At 44.5% G+C, this 24256-nt stretch overlaps 1 protein-coding gene across 2 annotated transcripts in view; it reads left to right on the forward strand.

The window, feature by feature from the left end:
* Positions 1-395: 395 nt before the first annotated feature.
* The window catches only part of PBX1 (PBX homeobox 1), a 274829-nt gene continuing 250968 nt past the window's right edge, over positions 396-24256 (forward strand). Inside the window, exons 1-3 of one of the 2 annotated variants that reach the window (XM_028104777.1) lie at positions 396-547; positions 744-1034; positions 4277-4350. In XM_028104777.1, coding sequence (XP_027960578.1) covers positions 844-1034; positions 4277-4350 — 265 coding nt within the window. In that variant the 5' untranslated portion in view covers positions 396-547; positions 744-843. Of the gene's footprint in view, positions 548-684; positions 1035-4276; positions 4351-24256 lie in introns of those variants that run through there. The other variant, XM_028104778.2, reaches the window with a different exon arrangement.

Raw genomic sequence — 24256 nt, forward strand, 5'->3', positions numbered from 1 at the left:
TCTCCGACGGCCAATCAGGACAGGGGGGCGGGGCCCGCGCGCCCTCCTCCCTCCTTCTCCCCCCCCCCACCCCCCCCCCCGCCTCCCGGCTTCCCCGCCCCCTCCCCTCTCCTCCTTCTCGTCCTCCTCCTCCTTCTCGTCCTCCTCCTCCTCGCAGGCTGTGGTTTTTCTGTATGTGTTTCTGGAGTCCTGAGCCTGAGCTAAACAAAAGCAGGAGGCTGACGGGGCTGTCGGAGTTTGCAGAGACACGGAGGAGGAGAGAGCCTGTGCTCTGCCTGCCGCCGCGGCCGGGGGAGATCTGGCTTTTGCAACAGCCCACCCCCTTTGAGATCACTCTGGCCCGGAGTGGGGGTGGGGGGCAGCGGGGGGTGGGGGGGAAAGTTTGCATTGCAATCCCCCTGCCTTCCTCTCCTTTCTCCCGATCAATGCATATTTGCAAAAGGATTAAGCCACAGATTTAAGCGCCGGGAGCCCATTTCTGCCAGGCAAAGGAGACCGGACTGAAAAGCCAAAAGCCAGCTCTGATTTCTTTTCGTCAAGTGGGAAGGTGGTTTATTTTTCTTGCTTTTTGGAGTCAACACCCTTCCCCACCAGCCCTTATCCCCACCCTCACCCCGCAACCCCTTCACGCCCCCCTCCCCCTCCCCACTCCCCATCCTCCCACCAGCCTCTAAAAGAGGCAAAGGGATTTTTTTTTTTCTTTTGGTCTTCTTTTTTCCCCCTTCCCTGTTTATCCTGAAAAGGATCTGAAGCCAGCTTGAAGGATAAAAAGCCTTGGTGCTGCCCAGGAGCCGAGCCGAGCAGCAGAAGAGGAAGAGCCGGGGGCTGCCGTTGCCTTTGGAGATGGACGAGCAGCCCAGGCTGATGCATTCCCATGCTGGGGTCGGGATGGCCGGGCACCCCGGCCTGTCCCAGCACTTGCAGGATGGGGCCGGAGGGACCGAGGGGGAGGGCGGGAGGAAGCAGGACATTGGAGACATTTTACAGCAAATTATGACCATCACAGACCAGAGTTTGGATGAGGCGCAGGCCAGGTGAGATGGAGGCTTTTCTTTTCCTTTCTTGGGGTTTTTTGTTTTTCTCCCTCTCGCAGGGGGAAACAATGGGAACCGAAGCAGCACAGCTCTTTCTTTTTTAAAAATGTTATTCCTTTTCCCATTTTGACGAGCAACTACATGGCGGAGGAGTAAAATTGGAAGGAGCGTTGTTATCGAAAGTGTAATCGCCCATGCCGAGCTGTGGCTCTGTGTATGTGTGTGTGTGAGTGTGTAATGTATGTATGTGTGTGTGTGAATATAGAGATATTCATATATGTCCACACAAACACTCAGGCACGCCGAAAATACTGCCAACCGATCCAAAAGCGGCCCTCGGCACTTTTTACTGCTTTAAAAGTATCAGAGAGAGCAGAATTGTCAAGTTTTTGAACAGCATTCCATGCCTTCTTGTTGAGGGACTCAGTAACATTACAAAATAAAATGTCCCAATAACACTTTATTTGCAAATTTAGTGACTCCTCACCTAATTCAGGGACTTTTGCTTTTCTTTCTTGACGTACCCCCCTAAAATTAATTTTTATCTTTTCCCCTTTCTGCCCCCTTAAATAAAAAAGCAGATTAATTCTTTGTCAGTACTTGTCAGCTATCCAAAAGATATTTTGCATTCATTTGATTCTGTTTCAAAAAAAGCTAATGGAAAGAAGGAAAACGTAATTTTGCTTTGAGGCATATTTGCTAGTTTTGGGCGACACAGATATTCAGTTTAACTTTATTGTCTCTTAATTTGAGTCAGTTTACCAACCTTCCGTGGCACAGAATATATGGTCCTTTAAAAAGGGGTTGGGGGGGACAAAAATCAAGCATGCTCTTTTTCCCATGCTTCTTTCAGGACCAGTTAGAATGCAAATAAATAGAAATGAAGGCATGTGTGAATTTCATATATTTCAGTACTATAGGACAGGAAGGTCTTTATTAAGGAAACATAATAAAGAAGCTGTTTAGCTTCTCAACTTAATTCACTGCCCAGTATACAGTTCTCCACTCTAGGATTTTACAGTAAATTCTCTTTCAGAATAAAATGTAGAGTTAGTGGCAACCCACTAACAGCTTGCCCAAGGCCGACCTCGAAAGGAAGAATTTTAAAAATCTAATGACCACATATGTCTTTACAGTTAATTACCCTGCTTTGTTAAATCTCAGAAGTAGTTTTTTTTTTAATATGTGCACAATTCCTATAACCCGAATGATTTAGTTATATGGAAAAGACATCATTATATGTATTTCTGTCCTATGGAAATAAGGAATTTGAGTTGAGAAAATGAGAAGCAGCTCAAAGCATGGGTGTTATGAATTACACCCTTATTTTAGCAGTAAGCACATGCAACATGTAAACTCAGAAGTACTGAGGTTTATGTGGGCTCTTAGAACTTAGAAATGTTCAAAGACTGGAACTATTCTTGATTTTCTTAAATGGGGGAAAGTTTTCAGAAATGAATCGGTGCTCTTTCTGAATTTTATTATCTGAAGAGAAGCCAGTAATTATCGTAAAGTGGAAGTTTTCCCACTGGCTATCTCTTTTAGAATTGGAACAGATTTCTCCATTGCATTGTTCCAGAAAAATAAACTCAGACAGACCAGTAAACTGGTTTAGTAACAAGTTTGTGAAGTGGAAAGGGCCAGGAAGGCTGGAGATTTACCACTTTTCTCATGTTGAGTCGTATTCCTTTTTGTACAACTGAGGACAGATGTGGCTTGGCGGGTCCCCCCTTAAAGTGGCCTAGATGCTGAGAGAGATCAGACACAATTTTGGGAGAGGGAAATCTGTTCTCTCTCCATAACCACATTGATGTGCTGTGGAAATGCAGTATTTCTGTGAAGCCGTGTGGGGCTTTTTGTTGTTGTTGCTTTTGTTTGTTTTTTCCATTTGGGCCTCTATGTAAGAATACAATTAATGAAAACTATTTTAAAAGCGTCCCAAAGGCGTCTTTGATACAGTGAGGTATTTTCCACCTTTTTTCCCACCCCACATGAGAACTCAATCACCACTAAGCTTTCTTTTTGGTTAAACAATGTAACTCTACTTAGCAAATACTGGATCTGTTTTTCCTTTCCTTAGCCATACCTTTCTCTTGTACACTTATTATTTACAAAGTAAACCATTGATGTTTTAGACACAATGCATGTGTTTATTTTGATACTCTTGAATTTTTGAGTTTATTGCTCCTTTGCTGTACAGTATGTAGACCAGACTTCTGGTTACTGTTCTTCATGAGGATGTGTCTATTTTTTTTTTTTTTTAACTTTCACAAGAATTAAAGGATTGCATGTGTCTGGAGTGCCAGGGGTTTCCATTTGTCTTTGCACATTAATTTCAGTTTGTAAACAGAATTCCCTTCACTGATGGCTGATATGATCAGGATTTTGTTTCCAAAACAGTATCCTTCTGCTAAGTGCTTCCATAGTAAAATCAAGGGAAAGGTATTGTTTGGTTCCTCAAGTGCATTCTGAATACAAACACACACCAAGAACCAGGTAAATCACCAATCCAAAAGGCAGAATTGTATTTATTTTTTCCCCAATGGGTGCAAGGTCCTAATTGTAAATAATTGAATTTCAACACCTGCAAATAAGCAGTGTGCACACAAGAGGCATAATGTGAACACAGAGAAATGAATTTATTCCCCATATGGGTATGTTTGCCCCCTGGCAATACATTTCCATACTCTTTAACTTGGGGACTGAAATTTTATAAATTGACAGTTCTACTCAGAAGACCTTTCAAGCATCTTGTGTTTATGAGAATACAGGGGCATCTGCGGAATGAATTCGAACACATGGATGAATTAAATTTGAAAACACACACACAGACCGAGAGGCAGACAGCTCCTAGGCTTTGGTGGATGCATAGATTATAGAAACTGTTATCCCATGCTTTTGGCTTTGCCGTATTCATTGCCCTGGGTAGGATTATTGGTTTAAGAATTCCATTTTGATTGAACTACTTATAAAAAAAAAACACCTAACTCCGCCTAAATGGGCATAATTTAGGTTAGTTCTGTTCTGTAGTTAAATCCCTACTCTATCCCTGCTAATTAACATTATTTCTTTTTCTATGGCGGGACTCTATATTAAGTCATAAAACAATTGAAGCATGCCACAGAGTTATGCTTGGGATATAATTTTGGCTAAATGTTCAGATTTTTTTCCCCCTGTGCTTTATCAGCAGTTTGATCTCGAAAGTCCACCTAAGCTATTATGTTGTTGTTTCTTTCTTGCAGAAAACATGCTTTAAACTGCCACAGAATGAAGCCTGCCTTGTTTAATGTGTTGTGTGAAATCAAAGAAAAAACAGGTAGGACTGAGATTCCAACATTTAAGCATTTTCTTTGGCCAATTGACTCACTTAACCAGCAATGACAAACCCATTATTTAAATATTAAAATTTCAGCATAAAAGTGCTGTCAAGATTGATCGCAGTTTCCAATAGGAAGCCCTAGTAGCTCTGCTTCCTGGAAAAAGCACCAAGTTTCTTTGACAGTTATTATCAAGCATTACTGGTTTATTTTCCTTGTCTCTGTTACCAGCCTCTTTGAAATTGGGGCCCAAAGAGAGGTTCTGAAGGGAAATTTATAGAATGATGTGTGCATTTGGGGGAAAAATATGAAAGTAAAAGTCTGTTTCCAGGAGGAAAATCTTTTTGGCCCATATTGAAAACCCTCGTTTTTTTTGGAGTTGGGCATGGGGGCTAAACTGTTTAAAGTTTCCTTTCCTTTTTTTCTTGTGATTGTACCAAGCAGCAGGCTAAAGGTTCTCAGCGGTGTTGTCAAATACCTTTGTGGAAAGCGCCATACAATGTCAGGTTACCGGTATCTGAGTGCCCTGTCATTTTATAGCAGGGGGAAGCGATGGGTTGAGGGAGAATATCATGCCATGAGATCCCTCATTCTGTTGTTTTTTTTTTCTACTTTCTAGACCTCATATCATAGACTCACACACTTACAACACATCCCAGGAGGGCATTTAAATTTTAAAGCAACAATTAAAAAATAGCAATCATCAATCAGAGGTGTTCTTAAACAACAGATGCTCTGGGAAGGACATTTAGCCACATCCTCGTGTTTGTTTGTGTTAAGCCTTAATTTTCCAAAGTGGGTGCATCTCTCCCTTGTAAAAAGAAAGAGTTGAAAAGGCAATCTGAAACTAGGGCATAAAGATGAGGAACAAGGGGTGGTTATATAAAGCGGGAGCTCCTGCTGGCCTCTGACTTGATCGCTCGCTTTAGAGCAGTGCAAAGTACCTGCCATCCTATTTATTTATTTATTTTTTACAACAAGGAGTGTAACAGTCAATAATTCATATCTAAACCATATAAGCAAGGGCATGACATGAATGAAAGTGACAATAAATATGATTGCATGCCCGGTTGATATACATTGATAGTTACACATAAAAAAAGGGGGGGGGGGAGGGCACACAGGGTGGCTTTCTTTTTGAAAGCTCTCTGTGTTTGTCTTTTTAAAAATAAATAGTTTCAAGATGTGGCCACTGATGGAATGTGTAATTACTTGGGTCGTGAAATCTATGTGAAATTAGTCAGCAGCTCCTTTGTTGAATGTTATTTGTGTTGTGCATAACATTCTAGACAAAGCACCTGAGCAGTGATGTTCAGACCTTCCAGACTTCCAGGTTGCCTTGCCAGAGCCTAACCTTACTGCAAAGCTGTTAATCACATTATTTTAGCTGTGAAACACCTTTTAAGAGATTTATGAATGGTGCATACAAATATCAAAGAGCTTTTCCAGTTTGTCACACTTTTTAGTTTGTTTGTTTTTTTTTCTATTAGCCAGAGCAGGAAGCCTAAGTGCATGTCTATTTGTTTCTTTTCTCCTTTTTTTCTTCCTTCTCATTTTCTTTTGATCTCTGATGCTTATTTACTTTGAATATTTGGTTTGTTGAAATTTGTCTCTAATCGAGTATGCTTTCCTGCCTATCTTGATTCATGAAATGTAGAAATCAAGACGTAAAGGCATATTTGATAATCCAGGCTAAGGCGACTCTATTTTTGAAGACATTTTATTAGATTTTTTATTGAAAAGGAAGCCCATCAGGGCACCTGAATGTATATTGTGGCCGAAGTGTTTAATTCTGGTCTTCTAATTAAAACCTACTAAGGCAGTAGATCAAAGTGGGTGGGTGTGAATAGAGATCCGGTTCCGGTGTTAAAGAGTTTCTTCCTTCTTCATATTGGCTAAACTACGGTGATAGGAAGCAGTGGCATTGGTCAAAATCATACTTGAAAGGTGTAATTTATCATTGGCTTGTGTATTTTGCTTCTTAAAAATTTTCTGTCACTTAGTGAATTAATATCTGGAGATTTAAAAAAAAAATCTAAGTTAAGGTTCTGTGTGCTGTCTTTAGGATCCTAGATTTAAAACATAGTCGATCAAGTCCTGGAAATTGAAAACGGCAAGGATCCCTGCTCCTCTGTTAAGGGGGAAGTCTGCATGTGTGTGTGTGCGCGCGCACACTCGGTTTTGGGTTGAGAGGGCACCCATGGGTGAAAGTTAAAAAAAAAAAAAGAAAAGAAAAAAAGGGCCTTCCTCCTTGTTCTTCTTCCACTTGTGTGTTAGGAGGAGTGAGGGAAAGGAAGAAATGTCTCCTGGAATGTTGAGTGTTCTGTGCTAAAGGTAGGGGACCCATGACTGGTGTGTGGAGGAGAAGCCTTTGATTCTAAAGCACGATTACTCCGTTCCTCAAGATTTGCCCAACTCCCCGTCCCTGTGCCAGCATATCTTCCTTGCGGTCGATGTGTTGGAGACACATACAGTGTAAAGTTGCAGGAGGCTTTTTTCCCCCCTGGTCTTGCTACAGAGCTGGTAACCAGATCTGTGGGATGGTCAGTTTCTAGGCATTACTTCATTGTCATGGGACTTTTCCTATTGTTACTTCCAAGCCCCCTTGCTTTAAATGAGTATTTCCACGCTTCCATCTCCAGCACTGTAGAGCTTACTTGATGTAGGGTGGGCTGGTTTGCTGGTTTGCATTCTCACGCGAAGTTGACACACTGGGCTCACCTAGGTCTTTATGTCGGGAAGACGGGACTCTGAGAGGAGCATGGCAATGGCCTTCATTTGCTGCCTTTAGTTTTTTTGTTTTTGTTAATGGTTTCAGTTGGAAAACTCAGAAATAAGTAGGGATGCTAGCAAAGACTGTCCTACCAACCTTTTGGAACTTGAAAGAAACGCATGCGCACAACACCCAAAGTAGGCAGCAGCTTCTAAATTACAGTTGATTGATAGGTATTTAAGTCAGAAATTACTGTGAGGATATTAAAAAAAAAACAAAACACCATGTATCTTCTTGCCTCAGAGTGTGGGTGAGTTTTTATTTTGATACCCTTTTGCTTTTTTAAAATAAATGCTAGGAAAAAAGAATGCCTGCAAAATGCTCGTGCCGCAAATCTCAGACAACAGCAAGGAAAAGCTTGTCCAGACCCACAACAATGTGTGTTTCAGAAGGGGCTTTTCATCTGCTTTCTCCTTCTGGGAACGGAGAGATTTAGTATAGAGTTTGGGACCGCTCAGTATCTTATTTTCTCTTGTGTTTTTTTTTTTTTTTAGGAACCATTACTTGTCTTCTGACAAATTAGCGATAGGCTGAGTGTTACATGTGTGGTGGTAGTGGGGTTGATGGGATGGAAGAGAAGGAGACAAAAAAAGGCAAACACACTGCGTTTCTTAAAAAAGACCTTGCTTATATTTCCCAGTGTTTCTTTTTTTTTCTACTTTTGTGTCAAAAATCATGCAGGTTTAAAAATGAGGAAAACACACAAAAAATATTGGGTGCCATTTACTAAGGAGAATATTTATAGATAGCAATGAATAGCTGTAATTGTTGTGAATAGTTTTTAATTTTAGAACATAATAGCTATCTATGGCATTTTCAGCCGATTTTCCTCTGTGAATTATCTGCACTGAAGTTAAATCAAATCACCGAAGGAGGTTAAAAAAATTGTTTTTTTTTTTTTTTTTTGTGCTTCCTTAACACTCTTTTGTTCTCTCTCTTTTCTTTTTTCTCTGTGTTCAATTAACACACCCATCATAGAACTGTGGGTTTTTTTTTTTTTTTTTTAGTCTACTACTGTATTTCACTTTTGACACCTAATCTTATTATTCTTGCCTGCTACTTCTTTGTAATGCAGCAATTATATTATGGGACTGGTACTCCTCTCTTTTTTACAACGTTAGAGAACAATTTGTGTGTGTGTTTGTGTAAGTAGGAGAGGGGCACTGCTGTATACAGCAGGGGAATAATTCTGATGGTATGAGGCCTTGAGCTGAGCAGGAGTGAAATAACTTTAGACAATTTAGGGTTGCCTCTGCTCAGATTCCTTTTGGGTCGAAGTGGCAAGAGTGACTCCACAGAAGTTCATCCATGGCAGGCAAATGCAAAAACTTTTTCTTGCTGACCAGTGAATTCAAGTGTTAGATCTTTTTTCTCTCTCTCTTTCGTTGTGTGTGTGTGTGTGTGTGTGTGTGTGTGTGTGTGTGTGTGGAAGGGGGGAGTGAGGGAAGGGAAGTTGCAACCCAGCTTTGCTTGAACACTACCATTCAAGGCACAGCAGTGAGCTGGGCAGAAATCATGTGACTGGACAATATATGCTTTATCACGATCCGAATGTAAGCTATAGACGCGCAACACTAGGACTGATGAGAAGTATCTCTTCTGTCTGGTCACTTTTGTGATCCATTTTTAGGAGTGGATTAGACAAATTCTGGTGGGGAGGAGGGTGCAAAGCACATTGGGGGCGTAACCTAACAGAACAAGAGTATTGGAAGTTTGGTGTCACTTCTTCTAACAATCAGGGTGCCTTCTAACAATCTTCTAACAATCAGTGACTTCCCGGGGAGGATTGGGGAGGAGAGAGATTGAAGTTAAACTGAGGGAATGGGGAGAGGGTTTATGAGAGGGACGCACAGAGAGACTTGGGACCCAGGGACAGTGGGTGTTGGGAGCTGGGGGCCTTGAGGCTGGGCGTTCGCAGTTGGGCCTGACCTGCCTGTGCAATTCAGCTCTCTGCTGGTGCCACGCTTGCCATGTGCTTTTGCGTTCTACCGACATCCACGAACTTGGGGTTGTGTGGTGGGCAAAATTACAGAAATGCCCCTAAACAAGCAAACAAACCCAGACTTAAGTACTGCACATATTTAAATAGGAAAGCATTTTCATTTTAATTTACAGCATAACCCCAGCTTCTTTGGAGACATAATTAACATTCATGCCTTAGGAAAACGTAGCCTTAATTTTGGTTTTAAACCTCTTTTGGATGGTGGCTGTTATGTTTTGAACGTGGTGAGGTGGATCTAAATATACTTCATTCCTTTCCCTTTTCATATAAAAAAAAAAATTCACCCCAAAGCCACATGACAGAAGCAGTGTCCGAGGTCCAGCCCCTAAAGACAGCTCTTTTTCATTTTCGTATGACCCTGAGAGCACCCAGTCCGCATGGGCTGCCGTTCGTGCCTGGGTAAGAGGAATAGAACATCCCTGGCTGCACCCCGGCCCCTTACCTGAGATGGTGTTGCTGAGGCTTACGGAATGCAGTAATTGATAAAGTACGTGGAGGATTAATAAGTTATTTGCAAAGTGCTTTGAGCTCCCTGAGCTATCCAAATAAAAGATGCTGTATTTTCTATAATTATGTCAGGACTCCTATCCTGTTCCATTTCATAGGATGTCATTGTGTTAACTCTTTCAGGGCAAGGGAACAACACATCTACTAGTCTGTAATCACGTCCTGGGTGGTTGGTCATCTCTCACGGGGAGAATTCTCCGGTTAAATCTTTTGCTCCATCTGCATCTTGGAGTTGTCACTTCTCAGAACTTGGCAGAGTGATTTCCAGAAGAAAAAAAAAGTGCAGGTATAGACTGTCAGAGGATTATAAAACCTATCTCCCTTTATGGCAGAATAAGGTCAGTAGTGACTTCCCGGAAGAGCTTCTCACCGGTGACAGCTGTGTTTCAATCTCTCAATTATTGGTGGAAATCAAGATTGCAAGGGGTAAAAAAAAAAAAAAAAAAAAAATCATCCTTTTGGGTTTAGCTCGTAGATTCCTCTATATCTTCCACTGACACTGTTGTCATGAAGCGGGTACTGGGGTGGGTGCCTTGCACCTTTACTAGCTCGGGACCTACCACTAAGGAGTTGTAAGATGGTAGGCAAATTGCTTAAATAATTTTAGGACAAACTCTAATAGTACTGGTTAAGGACTTCGTTCTCTGAAGCCACACTGCGTGGGTTTGTGTCCCACATCTACTTTTGAGCTCTGTGACCTTATTCAAGTTATTTCACCTCTCTGTGCCTCATTTTCCTCTTCTGTAAAAAGGCACTAACAATGATACCTATCCTAGAGGGGCACCGGGAGGAGTAAATGAGGTAATACATGTAAATTACAGTGCCTGGCATAAGCAGTCAATAACTGTTAGCTTTTATTATTTCTGGCCCTGTTTTCTTACATGAAAACGAGAGGCTTGCACCAGATGGTCCCTAAAGACCAAGCCAATTCCAAGACTCTGTGATTCTATGCTGAAAAGAGACAAACATTGCTGAATTTAAGATTTGCTTTCTTTTGTTTCTCTTGCTGTTCTCTTAAAGTGAGAATTAGCTGTATCTGGCCAAAAAGGCTGGGGCTAGGTTGGAAAAAAAGGGGTACAAAAAGAAGTGGGTAAGAACAAAGACAAAGGGTTTTAATTATCCCTGAACTGGACAACAACTACCTGAAAAGCTAAAGTTGCATATGTTAGGGATAGTGTTCTCTTAGCATCAGCAACTGGAGATATTACATAATTATAGTTAAAAATATTTTCTCTCTGAAAACACATAGACCCGTCCATTCAGTTCACAAAGTTTCCAAGTAGGAAGAGTAACACAAAGTGAGTTTAGGGCAACCCCACCTCTTCCTGACTTCCTACTATGTTTCTTATTTAGGAAAAATTTTATCTTTGTCATAGTGACAGCCTTGATACATAGGAGGTTTATTCTCTTTTATTCTTTTTTAATAGTTTTTTTTTTAAGATTTTATTTATTTGAGAGAGAGAGAGCACAAGCAGGGGGAGGGGCAGAGGGAGAAGCAGGCTCCCCACTGAGCAGGGAGCCCGACGTGGCGTGGGGCTCGATCCCAGGACCCTGGGATTATGACCTGAGCCGAAGGCAGACGCTTAACTCTGGCTGAGCCACGTGGGTGCCCCATCTTTTATTTTTTTAAAGTACACTCTGTGTCCCACATGGTGCTCAGACTCATGGCCCCAAGATAAAGAGTTGTGTGCTCTACCGACTGAGCCAGCCAGGCGCCCCTGATAGTTTTCTTGAAATATATTTCATATACCATGAAATTCACCCATGTAAACTGTACAATTCAGTGGTTTAGTAGATTCACAAAATTGTACAACCATCAGAACCTAAATTTAGATATTTTTTTATCACCTCCCAAAAAAACCAGTACCTATTACCAGTCAGTTCATACTTCTCCCTTTGCCTATAGCCCTTGTAATTGCTAATCTCTGTCTGTGGATTTGTGTATTCTGGACATTTCACATAAATGGAATCATATAACATGTTGTTTGTTACTAGTTTCTTTTGCTTAGTATAATATTTTCAGTTTCATTTATGCTATAGCATAGCATCAATACTTCATTCCTTTTTTTTTTAAGATTTTATTTATTTATTGGAGAGTGGCAGAGAGTATGTGGGGGGGAGGGGCAGAGGGAGAGGGAAAAGCAGACTCCCAGCTGAGCGGGGCTCAATCCCTGGACCCTGGGATCATGACCTGAGCTGAAGACTGACTGTGCTACCCAGGCGCCCCAATACTTCATTCCTTTTTACGGCCAAATAATATTCCATTGTATGGATATACCACAGTTTGTTTATCCATTCATCAGTTGATGGGTTATTTAGCTTGTTTTGTATGTTTTTGCTGCTATGAACATGTGCATATGAGTTTTGTGTGGAGGTTTGTTTCTGTTTCTCAGGATATATATGTAGGAGTGGCATGCTGCATCACAGGATACTCTGTGTTTGGTGTTTTGGGGAACGGCCAAACTGTTTCCCTGAGTCGGAAGTCATACTGTAAATGACACCACGGTTTGTCTTCAGCACCCCCAGCCTTCCTTTTCTTTCAGCCTTTTTCTCCAGTCAGGGATCTCTCTTTTCCATGTTTAGAGTTCTATTTTAGTTTTTGTTTTCTTTGATCAATACCTACTCTAAATTTTGGGGGGATAAATTTAAATCAGAAGAATGAATTTCTACCACTTGAATTTCAGGTGACCCGTTCCTGGAAAGGAAGCAGTTAGCAAAAAAGATTGGATGATTTTCTGAAGAGCAATTTAGTGTGATAGAGAAAGCATGGACTTTGAGGCAAAACCAACTGGGTTCTGTTCCTAGCTTCGCGTGTAATATTAATGTTACTTGGTTTAACAGCGCTTCCATGTCCTCACCTCCACTGTAAAGATAACAATACTATGTAGGGTCGTTTGGGGGCACTAAACAGCACAATAATATAGGGCGTATAGTTGAGTGAGTATGCTCAGTACATGCCAACCACTGTTTTTTGTTTTTGTTTTTTTCCCCAAAACCACATGGCAGAGTATTGACCACCCTTCTCATTAGTTGGGCCCTGTCTCTTCAGGTTGGGTTTTCTCCCAGCTCCATCCAGGGGTTTTAGAGGCTCACCAAAATGCTTCCTGACCCTGCTGCATTTAAATGCTTTAAGTGGTTGTCTGAGAGGAAAACATTCTCTTGGGCAAAGCTTGGCATGAGGCATCCCAACATACCCGCCTGTCCCCCCTTTAGTCCTAGGGCTTTAGGATGGGAATCCCATAAACAGTGCTGTTCAGTAAACATGTATGTAATTTTAAATGTAATGCTTTAAATTTTCCGGTGGCTCATTTAAAAACAGCAAAAAGAAAAAGGTGAAATTCATTTTAAGAAATCTATTTTTAAATCCAAATAGCTAAAATATTTCAACATGTGATCAACATAAAAATTGTTAATGAGCTATTTTACTTTTTCTTTCGTACTAAGTGTTCGAAACCCACTGTATGTATTTTACATTTACAGCACATCTTCAGTGTGGACCAGCCATACTTCAAGCACTCGGTAGTTACATGGGGCCTTTCATGTTGGTCAACTTGGCCATGGAATGGTTGTTTCGGCATAAACTTTGGTTTTGTTTCTTTTTTGGGCTAGTTTTTGCACTCATGGTTGTTCTCCACTCAAACTTGATCTGGTGCTTCTGTAGAAATTGAAATTGGCTCCTGATGGAAAGCCATGTTCCAGAATAAGGCATATATCTAAGGCATCTCTTTCTGGTAGAGAATGGGCCGCTGGTGGGAGCTAGGATGTGGTGGTTCCCCACTATCTCTTCCTGTTTTTTACTTTTTTCTTTCCATAACTCATTGTTTTATGATTCCTTTCCATTCCCTTAACACAATCTGAAATGTTCCCTAGAATAGAATGACATTGCAGGTGGAAGCAGCCATCTTGTTTTCTGTAGTTGGAATACAGTGAACAAGTATGGAGGAGTCTGAGGTGTGACAAAAGTTTGCAGGACCCTGAGTCAGGAGTTCTGAGGCCTACTGCCGCCTCCAAAGCATGTTATTTTAAGAATGTCATTTAATCTTAGGTTTTGATCTTAGGTTTCCACGTCCACGGAATGGGCAACTCTAGAAAGCCATGAACCTGACCCCACATCCCATAGATCACAAGCCCCCGCGTGATCCCTGCCAAGGCTTTGGGTTCATAGGATGGAAGGCAGGTGGAGCGTTTAGGGAAGAAAGTTCTTTTTCATTATTATTGCAGTTCTTATTTATCCTTTGACTCCTGGTGTCTTTTCTAGGCACTCATGCCATAGTGGCTATGGTTGGTGTTAAGGCCACTTCCATCAATCAAATTGAATTGCAAAAGGCAAACTGGAGAGGAAAAAAAAATAGTGTTTTTTTTTTTTTTAATTGAAGCATTTAGCATCGTATTTACAAGGCCAGTTGGAGGCCAGTCCCAGTTTAATCCACCTTGTTGACTCCGTGACTGAATGCAAATAATGGTTCTTTTGCATCCTTTCTATTTGTAGCAATCAGATTCTAGCCTGGAAATTGCTTTTGGAAAATAGAGAGTTGTGGTTGCAGGATTGGAAGGGCAGTTTACCTTTGCAAGTTCATACGGAGCAGCCCAGAAAGTTGGGAAACTTGGCTTCGGTTTTCACCTTGGGATTGTGGAGAGTTACTTGTTCAACATTGCCCTCAGCTGAAATACTGAAATAAGGTCTGTTTCCCACCTACCTGTCAGGAGGGCTTTTGGAAAGCGAGGCTATTTAGAAAGATGTTTGGCTTTCATTAAGTGTGGGCCGCTAAGTGTGAGCGGAAAGCGTTCTGCGTTTGTAGTGCTTTGAGACAGGGCTGAATCTGCCAGTAGGTCAGAGGAATAAGTTTACCTAGTGGCCCGCACTGGTAGGCCGGGCAGAGAGGGCCGCCAGGCGGCTTATTTCTGAGGGCTGTAGGTGATTTGAGACCAACTGTGTCCCTGCAGGAGGATCCTCCTTATAATTACCATTGTTAATCGAATTGAAAGTTTGCATTTCTCTTTTGTCCCTAACAAAGAAAGCCTCTCAGGGACCCTAACGGGGAGCCCAGGCTGCCTCCATTCTGAAAGGCTCTGTGCGGATGCGAGGCTGTGCACGGTGATGCCTTGCTGCAGAATTTGCACGCAGAGGCTCGAGGACCTTGCACCCTCCTTCCGTCAGTAAACACTTCAAAAGTAAGCGCGGCGGCCCAGGCCCGGCTGCCCTTTGTGCGGCCTGCCGACTGGGGTCCCGGTGGCCCCGCAGCCCCGGCGACGGCGAGGCCGGGGTAGGTGCGCGGCCGCCGTGCGGCCACGTCGTGTGAGCACGGGGTCAAGGGCGGCCAGGTGAGCGGCCAGGGGGAGCTGACACCGCTCGCTCACACCCAGATGGAGCACGGAAGGCGGAGGCGTCCGGAAGGAGTTTAAGGGGCTGCGTCGCGGCAGAAAACTTTGGGAACTTAGGGAAATGCGGGGCCGCGGCCGAGAGGCCGGGCGGCGAGCCACCGGCGGGGCGCGAGGGGGAGCGGCTCCCTTCGGGTGCGAGCGCGGCCGGGCGGGGGGCAAGCCTCCGCGGCCCCTTCCCCACGGGTCCCCTCGCCGCGCGCCTCGTCTCCCGGCCCCGCCGACCTCGCTGCCCCAACCCCGAGACGGGGGCACGGAAGAGGCCCCCCAGGCCCCCCGGGGACGGTCCCCCCGGGAGCCGCGCGTCCTTTATCAGGCACCGGGCGGGCTGAGCCCAGCCGCTCGCGGTCAAGGCGTCGGAGCCCCGGAGTGAGGGCGCTCAAGGGCGCGCGACCCCTGTCCCCGCGGAGCGGGCCCCAGCCGCGGTTTCCGAGTGCTGGGTGTGCCTGGTGCCTGTGCGAGCAGACCTCGGTGGCGGTGGCTTTGCATGCAGAGGTGACACGCACGAGGCAGTGTGTAAGCACGTGGCCAAGTGTGTGTGTGCGCGCGCGCGCTCATACGCACGCATGTTCATTTGCAGCTTCTTTCTTAGTTGGCCCTGTGTTGTTTCCTCTCAATTCCATAAATACTCCAGTTAATGCTTTATGGTATTGAAATGAATCAAATGCCATAATCTGAAGTTGCTGCAGAAACCCTCCCTGTCTTCTTGATTTCTCAGCTCTTCCAAGGGAGCGCGTCATCTTCCCCTGGGGAGATTTTTAACCCAGAGAACCTTGATGTACTTCAAATAGCACTGACATTTGTTTTCGTTAAGCGTGGTCTGATTTCTTTAACACTCGAAGGTTTGGGGCCTTCAAACATACCTAGTTTCTTATATGGCCGCTTGTCTTGTCTCACAGGAATGCTGGAAGGGGCCTCCAGCTGCCTTATTTTTGCGAGAGTCTTCAGCAAAGAGAAAATTGATTTGGGGAGTTGCTGCCCACCCCGCTGCCCGAGCACTCCGCCTCCCCCGGCCGGCCTACTGGAGCCGGGGCAGGAAGGGGCTGTCATCATGCTCATGCCTAAGCCATATTACTTTATTTTTCTTCTTAGAAAGTTACACTAAGAAAGATGTTCTTGGTGTGTGATTATTATTCTTAAATGGATTCTTGTGCTTTCCTATTATTGCTCTGTTACAGCCCCGCAGAGCAACCACCAGGTCCTACAATAGGGCCCTCCAGAAACTTTCCATTGACCGGTCGTGGGAGAGCTGGAAGTGGGAAAGGTTGAATTCCCTCATTACTTGGAAAAATCTGTGAATTAATTCTGTGAATTTCACCAGCCCAGTCTCTGATCCACCAACTCCCAGGCCCATTATTACAATTTTACAGCAGGTGACTCTGGGGGAGAGGATGGGAGGGCCTTATGTAGGTATGTAGGTTGAGAGTCCGCATGTTCCTTCTGACTGTTAAGGACATTGTAGCTAAAATCTAAACGACCGCTCACACCAGCAGTGGTAATAATGAAGAATGCAAGCAGTGATTTCCCTCTGCTCCTGATTTGGACACCCCCATCCACCTACCTCACTGGACTGACTTCCTCCCTTTGTAGGGGGTTCAGGCTGAGATATCTTGGTAACTGGATTCACTTCCTCAAGGCTTAAAGAGACAAGCATCTCCCTAGAGGCCTCCATGTGGGCATTCGTGTGCAAAGATTGGTGGTGGTGTCAGGATCCCATTGGAATACATCTTCCCACCTATCATGTCACCTTCCAACTGTCGCCCTCCGTAAGTGGAGGTTATAGAAGCTTCATTGTTTTTCAGTACATTTGGCCAAATATTTTTGAACACTCTCAGTTCTGGAGGTGTTGGAGGAAGACTCTACTGTCCCGTGGGTTGAAGAGTGAAAAAGTTAAAAAATCCCTGTCCTGACTGGGTTTAGTTTTTCAGTGCCAGCTGGACATTTTCGGTTTAGACCTTCTGGAGGGCATGGTGAAATTTGCAGAGTTTGTGCCCTATTTTGGACCATTGATTGCTTTGGCAAATATTTATGGAATTTTTTGTATGAAGCATTATGCGAGACCTAGGAATGCAAATGTGTAAGTAAGCTCTAGCCCTTAACCCTCAAGGAGCTGAGCTCCTCCCGGTCCAATGAGGAGCCAGAATCATGGTCAGGATCTTTGTAACATGGCCAGCTGACTTGCTCCCAAAGCCCTGTGCTCAAGGCGGAATGTGTTCCTTAGGACCAGGAGTGTGGCTGTCGAGGTCATTCTGAACGAAAGCTCATGAACCCTTCTAGTCATATGTGTTGAAGCATGCTTTCTTGGATTCACAAGGTGCTGCGTTTCACGTAGGCAGCCTGAGAAATGTTCTGTGTCTGAGTCTCTGCATTTTTGGCCTTGCCTTTCCCAAATCTTGCCACCCATTTCATTTGCTTGGCCTTCTCCCCTTCACTCTCTCCTTTGTCCCCTTCCTTGCTCCGACTAGGACCTCCCCCACACCCCCAAATTGCTATTTGCCAAACTTGTGACCTGAGACCACTTGGCATTTCCCTGGGATGGCTGGAATTTACCACCCGCCGAATAGGCATTCTGTGACATTTGCTCACCTGGGTAGCTTAAGCTCCATGATCTGTGTTGAGGGAGTGCCGAGCGGAAGTGTGAAATTTACCTCTGTGCTCCAGGGTTCTTGCCAGCAGGGAGACAAACAGTGATGCTTCTGGAAGCTGGAATTAATTTCTATCATGGTGCACATATATAGTTATATATATTCAAACACACATTTATTATGTATTCAATAAATGCACGTAGACAGTTTGTGCATTATCTGTCATTCCCTGGTCATTATTTTAACAAATTAAATTTTCATGGTTAGATTCTTCTTTCACATGTGTCCCTCCCCTCCACAGCTACCTTCTTTCTTCCTCTCCCTCCCTGCTGGTAGAAGACACTGGGTTAACTTAATGCTCTTGGAGGCCTTGTGCCATTAGACCTCCTGTCTCCTTAAGGTTTTGGAGACGCCGTGATGGCTTTCTCATTGTGGCCTGCCCCCTGCTCTGCTGGTAAGGGAAGAGCTGCCTGTCCCTTTGGATCAGACTGGTCTAGGAGCCCGTTCAGTCCAGTTCCTGGGACAGGCCAGCCCCGGAGGCTTCTCTGACTTCTCTGGCTCTCACAACCCACAGACGCACAGTCTGTCTGTCCTGGCTGTCAGCCGAGGAAGGGAGGCAGGCAGTGTGGATGGTGAAACTGTTACTTTCTACTGCTGTTCACCGTGGCCGAGTGATTTGAGGGGAAGAGGGCGCCCCCGGGCCCCAGGCTGGGAGAAGAGTGGTGGTGGGTCGTCTCAGGATGAAGCAGAACAGGAAATGTCCGCAGAAGCGATGCCCCTTCCTTCCCTGTGGAGCAGGGAATTCTTCTGTCCGTGGGTAATAATAAGTAGTGTGCACAGAACACTTAACTGCAGGCAGAGCTACTGTTATTAGCCCAATTTTTAAGGTGAGGAGACAGGTACAGAGAGTTTAATGAACTTCTTTCAAGTCACACCACTAATGAGAGGCTGAGTTGGGACCGGTGTTCCTCGGGAAGTTCTATGAAAAATGTGGATGTGTCCACAGAAATACTCATTCCCATTGAACGAGAGCCCTTCAGATGGCGATTCTTCCAAGAAAAATCCTGTGGAATCCTACTTAGTTGTCCAAAAAACAAATGGTTTGGCTCTCCCCACCTCTGGTCCTGTTTCTCAGGTACATAAATTTAATTATGTCTTGGCTGTGGTTGGCTGTAAAGCATACGTAAAAGGAGATAAGTCCAAAATTCTCCTTGGGCCTATTTCCTGATTTTTATTAGGCCTCTGCCTGTTCACTTTTTAGAATCTCCCTTGTTTCTTTCAGGTGATGATCATGACTTATTTTCCTAGGTGGTCTAAAGCTTGACTGCCCCTCTTAGGTGTATGTCACCTTTTCAGAAGCCTGGGGTTTTGACAGGAACATAAAGCAGGGCACAGTGTCTGGTTCTTGCACACCCTTCGTGGTCCTGCTGTCCTCTGTCATACGTCCTTCTGTCGTACCTCCGTTTGTGGCCACACTCCAGGCCCCAGGGCCCTCCGGTCATTCGGAGCGGTGCAGCTGGGACCTGCCTTGGTGAGACCTGAGAGTCTCCTCTCTCCAGCTGCAAAGCCACTCGGTCAGCAGGGCACCTTGAGCAGTTCAGAAGTGGACGGTTCTCTGTTTTCAGGAGGGGACAGCTGCATTCCATGGGGTAGGGTGGCCCGGAGAGCCTGGTATAAAGGACCTGGGTGGTCGTGAAGTCTTGGTGACAGTGACACTTTCCATGGCCTGTTATCTTCACGTTGCCCCAGGCATTGGGAGGAATAAAGAAAGAATTCGGTATATCCCATGTTTAAGTGTGTTGTGTAAAAACAGCTTAATGCCAGAAATACCTTAGTAAAGAAAATTTTACAAAAAAGAAAAGAAACCCACCTTTTTTTTTTTTAAAGATTTTATTTATTTATTTGAGAGAGAGAATGAGAGATAGCACGAGAGGGAAGAGGGTTAGAGGGAGAAGCAGACTCCCCACTGAGCGGGGAGCCCGATGCGGGACTCGATCCCAGGACTCCAGGATCATGACCTGAGCCGAAGGCAGTCGCTTAACCAACTGAGCCACCCAGGCGCCCAAGAAACCCACCTTTAATTGTACTACCCTAGCTCACTCTCTATACTTATAAGCAGCCCCCCCCACCCCCGGGCCCTGTGCTTATATTTCCTTCCTGTCATTTGCCTTACAGCTGTATGACGTTTCCATTTCTCGGGGATGAGTACGTACTCAGGGATGAAATTCTCTCCTATTTTTGCAACAGAACCCGTTATGGATCTTAATTTATTTATGTATTGCTCATATCATCTCAAAGATGAATTCAAGCAGTTTACCAAAAGGGAGAAGCAAAATGAAGAGATTTACTAAATAAGTGAGGAACACAGAAGAGAAAATCGTGGTAGAAAAAATAAAGTGCAAAGGAATGTTAGTGTGTAAAATTGCATGCATAAGGATCCTTTCTCACCGTAGACTTTCCAGTTCTTTTGCTGGTAAGGAAATAGCTTCTGCCTCTTTGGATCAAACTAATCGAGGACTTTATTTAGTCCAGATCCTATAAAGTTGGTTACAGATTTAACTCTCTGCTTCCTGGCAGCAAAAGTGAAAAGGGAAACAGGATCGGTTTCAGATTTCAAAGCACTGAGAATTGAAATGAATCAGAATTTGACTTCATGCAAAATTTTTCCCATCGCTCATAAGAAGATGCTAAGTGATGTGATAGATGTCCTTTATAACATGATAAACAAAATATTATATTTCATATTTACTATAGCCCTTTATATGTAATGTCCCCATAGCACTCCCCAGATTTTATTGTAATTATTGGTTTTTGATCTGATTCCTTCATTAGCCTAACGAATTTCTGGAAAATAACGATCAGGGCTTCTCTGACCGGCAACACAGTACAGATACTCAGCTCATGTTTACTGAATTGAAATGCTGTTTTATCTGTTTATCCAAAAAGGAGATAAATCCACTTATTAGCATTTATTGAGTTCTTGCTACTAAAAAGAGGGGTCAATCAAAAGTCCCTGCCGCTGGGGCTGCGTATGGTTGCCTGGGAATAGCTACATCCTAAGAGGTACGTTGGAGTTGGGCTGGGTAAGTGCTATGTAATAGAGGCATGAGCATCATCTCTTTTGTGGAATGGGGTATCAGATTGCTTCAGATACACTCTCAGTACAGCTGGCTTCTCCCTTTGGAGTTTGTGTTGCAACCTTGAAACCCAGAGGAGCAGGGGGACAAACAGGAATGATGAGGGCTTCTGAGAGTTTTGTGCCAGACAGAGGCGCTGGTCTTGCTGATTTGCGTTCTCACTTCCATTCTCTTTTAGGAAAGAGGGTCCTATTCCTTGGCTAATTAACCCCATCTCCCTGAACCCCAGGTTTCCCCCACTGGGGTGGGGCGGGTAGGTGGTGGGGGGCCTCTTCCTGATGGGACCCACAGTCTCAGCGGGGAGACTCTGGGGTTCCTTTGCCCCTAGGCGGGCCACTATACCCTTCCTGGGGCTGGCTTCCAGAGAAAACACGGTCCAAAGACTAGGAAAAACAAAGGCTCCTTGGGAACATACTTGTGAAATAGAGAGTGAAAAGAGCAAGTAACTGCCACATCTGGCTTTTACCCAGTTTTGTTAATTATTAGATGTTCATTACTACACTAATCAGAGAGAATTTTTACCTTCTTTTTGTTTTTTAAGATTTATTTATTTTGGAGTGGGGGAGGGGGAGGGTGGGGTGGGGGGAGAGAGAGGCGGGGAGTTGGGGCCAGAGGAGAGAGATTCCCAGGCAGAATCTGGAGCCCCACCTGGCGCTTGATCTCGTGACCCTGAGATCACAACCTGAGCCGAAACCAAGACCCAGAGACTTAACTGGCTTCACCACCCAGGCGTCCTGAGAATTTTTACCTTCTTACTTCCCTTCCTCCCTCTTTTCCTTCCTTCCTCCCTCCCTCCCTCCCTCCCTCTCTCCCTCCCTCCTTTCTTCCCTTCCTTCCTTCCATTTAAAAACACTTACCAGGTACTTCTAAGCTAGGCATACCGGGTTCTCCCTCGATCTGAAAGCAGAGTGTCCTGTGACCCTTAAGCCAAAGGGCAGAAAGCAAAGAAACTGCTACCATCAATTTATATGGAAAACATTTTTGCGTGTTCCGAGACTCTTCGCCTTTTCTGATACCTTGGGACACGTCTTGCTAAGGGATGCACAAAATACCTGGAGAGAAAGTTCAGGTGCTCATGGGCACAAGGTCAGAGTTCTGGCGGCCTGTTGCTGAGGTGCTGGGTGTGGGTCCTGGGAAGGGGCTGGGTAGTGCCCCTCGCTGTCCAGGGGCACGCTGTCTCTAACTCTCATTGCAAATCTAACGTTGAAGGATATTTTCACTTTTTGCCTTTTTTTTTTTTTTTTTTGCAAAAACAAAAGTCCTCTTTGGATTCCTTTCATTTGGAAAAACAGGTACTAGTGCAGGTCTTTGGTGAAAGCCAAGTGCTCTGGGTGCCTGGGGAGCTTAGTCAGTTGAGCATCTGCCTTTGGCTCACGATCTCAGGGTCCTGGGATCGAGCCCCCCATCGGGCTCCCTGCTCAGCAGGGCGTCTTGCTTCTCCCTCCCTACCCATGCTCTCTCTCTCTCAATTAGATAAATAAAATCTTTTTTTTTTTTTAAAAGTGAAGTGGCTCAATGCAAACTTTTGAAAAGCAGAGGGTACCTGTAATGAGAGATGCAAGACAGGACCTTGTCCTCAAGTTGCTTACGCCTGGGAGAAAAACAAGAGAGGGCTTCAAGGTAGCATTGATCAGGACCTTGAAGGGGACCTAAACATAGCCTAGTGCTCAACCCACAGTATGCTCTCAAATGTTTCCAGAAAAACGATGATTCCAGTTTTCTCTAAGACTGTAAGCTTCCCCTTCCAGATGGTAAACTCCTAGTGAGCCATGCTTTATTCATCTTTGCACACCTAGCACAGTGCATAGATACATATGATGTTCAATAAACATTAGTTGAAGGAGAGAAGGAAAAGAGTCATAGGTAATTCATCACAATCTAAATTGGACTTATTTATATTTTCAGACTGAGCATCTTAAAAAATTGCAAAATTCCTACTATCTGTTGCGAGCGTACTCGTTTCTGAATATTATGTGTGTGCTTCTGTGATGTGTCCGAGAATGAGAGAGGGTGATACACCTCTTCCATCTACTGGATCACTCCATGAAGTGCTCCAAATCCCGTGCTCCAAGACAAAGAGGTTTCTGGTTGGAATCAACCTGTTACTGAATGGGGAGAGTTCTCGGATGGCTCCTCTGAGTCTGAGTTTTCTGACTTATGATCTTGGACTTGGAATCGTGAAGGGTGCGCGGGGTATCGTGGGGTGGATGGGGGTGGGGAGAGTGTGTGAGATGGGACACATGAGAACCGTGTAAAGACAGGTGATAATCAGATGTAGGAAGCTGGCTAGACACAACCTTCCAGTGGGAGAGGCGGAGGTGGGCGGGGCAGCTGCTTCTTAGTGGCTCAGATTCCATCACCTTCTTTCATGCCCATCCTCACATCCTCCTGTCTTTTCCCATGTGCAAAGCCTCCTCTTTTCTTTTTCCCTCTCCCAAAAGTCAAGCTTCCTCTTTGCTGACTTTTTGTCCAGGTGCCCTCCCATCAGATCAATGGAAATGTTGGAAAAGGATTCTTCCATTAAATTATAATAATAATAATAATAATGGTAAATACAAATAAACTCAAAAAGTTAAAAGTGGGTTTTTTTTTAAGGTGAAAGAGGTTATAAACCCTGAGGCAGGAGAAGTAATTGAATAGGAGGCTCTCTGGGCACGCTCGCCCCCCCTCCCTTCCAGTTAAGCACGGGTAATTTAAACCTGTCCTTGGGGAGGAGTAAAGGGAGAATTGCCCCCACCTTCCTTCCACGGGTCCCCTCCTCCCTCGGTGAAAATTCCTAGTCCTGAGTCTGTGATATCTCAGACTAGGCTGTCACTTTTCAGGGTCACTCCCTGGGGATATCCTTCCCCCAATCCCAGTGCAATTCAAATGTTTCTGAGTGAAGAACAGGACCCCATGTTGGGTCCTGCATTTGCTTTAGTGACTTTGCTATTTAGCCTGCTCCTGCGGGGGGTGGGGGGGTGGGGGGGTGGTCTTAGACAAGGACTCTCACTGTGGACTTTGAGGAGGGTAGTAGGTCCTTGAGGACCAGTACAGTCCCCCCTTATCCACGGGGGACACGTTCTGAGAGCTCCAGTGGATGCCTGAAACCCTGGCTAGTACTGAACCCTGTAAAAACGTATATTTTTCCCTGTACATGCCTACCAATGATAGAGCTCAATTTATAAAGTAACCACGGTAAGGGATTAACAATAGTAACTAATGATAAAAAGAATAATTCTAACAATATACTGTAATAAAAATTATGTGAATGTGATCTCTGTCTCTCAGACTATTTTATTTACTGTACTCAGCCTTCTTGCGAGTTGATAAAAGGCGTAGGTGATGAGACGAAGCGAGAATGACGTAGGCATCGGGACGTAGGGTCAGGTCACTATGGACAACTTCCGACCGTACCTCGGAAGGAGGTTCATCTGCTTCCAGACCCTCGGGGACACTGACGTCTCAGAAAGTGAAACTCCAATAAGGGGGGGCACTCTGGTACACTTAGAATGTTCTGCAGATTTCCCCTGGCCTGGTTTG

This window comes from Eumetopias jubatus, unplaced genomic scaffold (genome assembly GCF_037043125.1).
Source record: "Eumetopias jubatus isolate StellerSeaLion01/CBP00866 unplaced genomic scaffold, mEumJub1_p1.0 scaffold_12, whole genome shotgun sequence".
Lineage (NCBI taxonomy): Eukaryota > Metazoa > Chordata > Mammalia > Carnivora > Otariidae > Eumetopias > Eumetopias jubatus.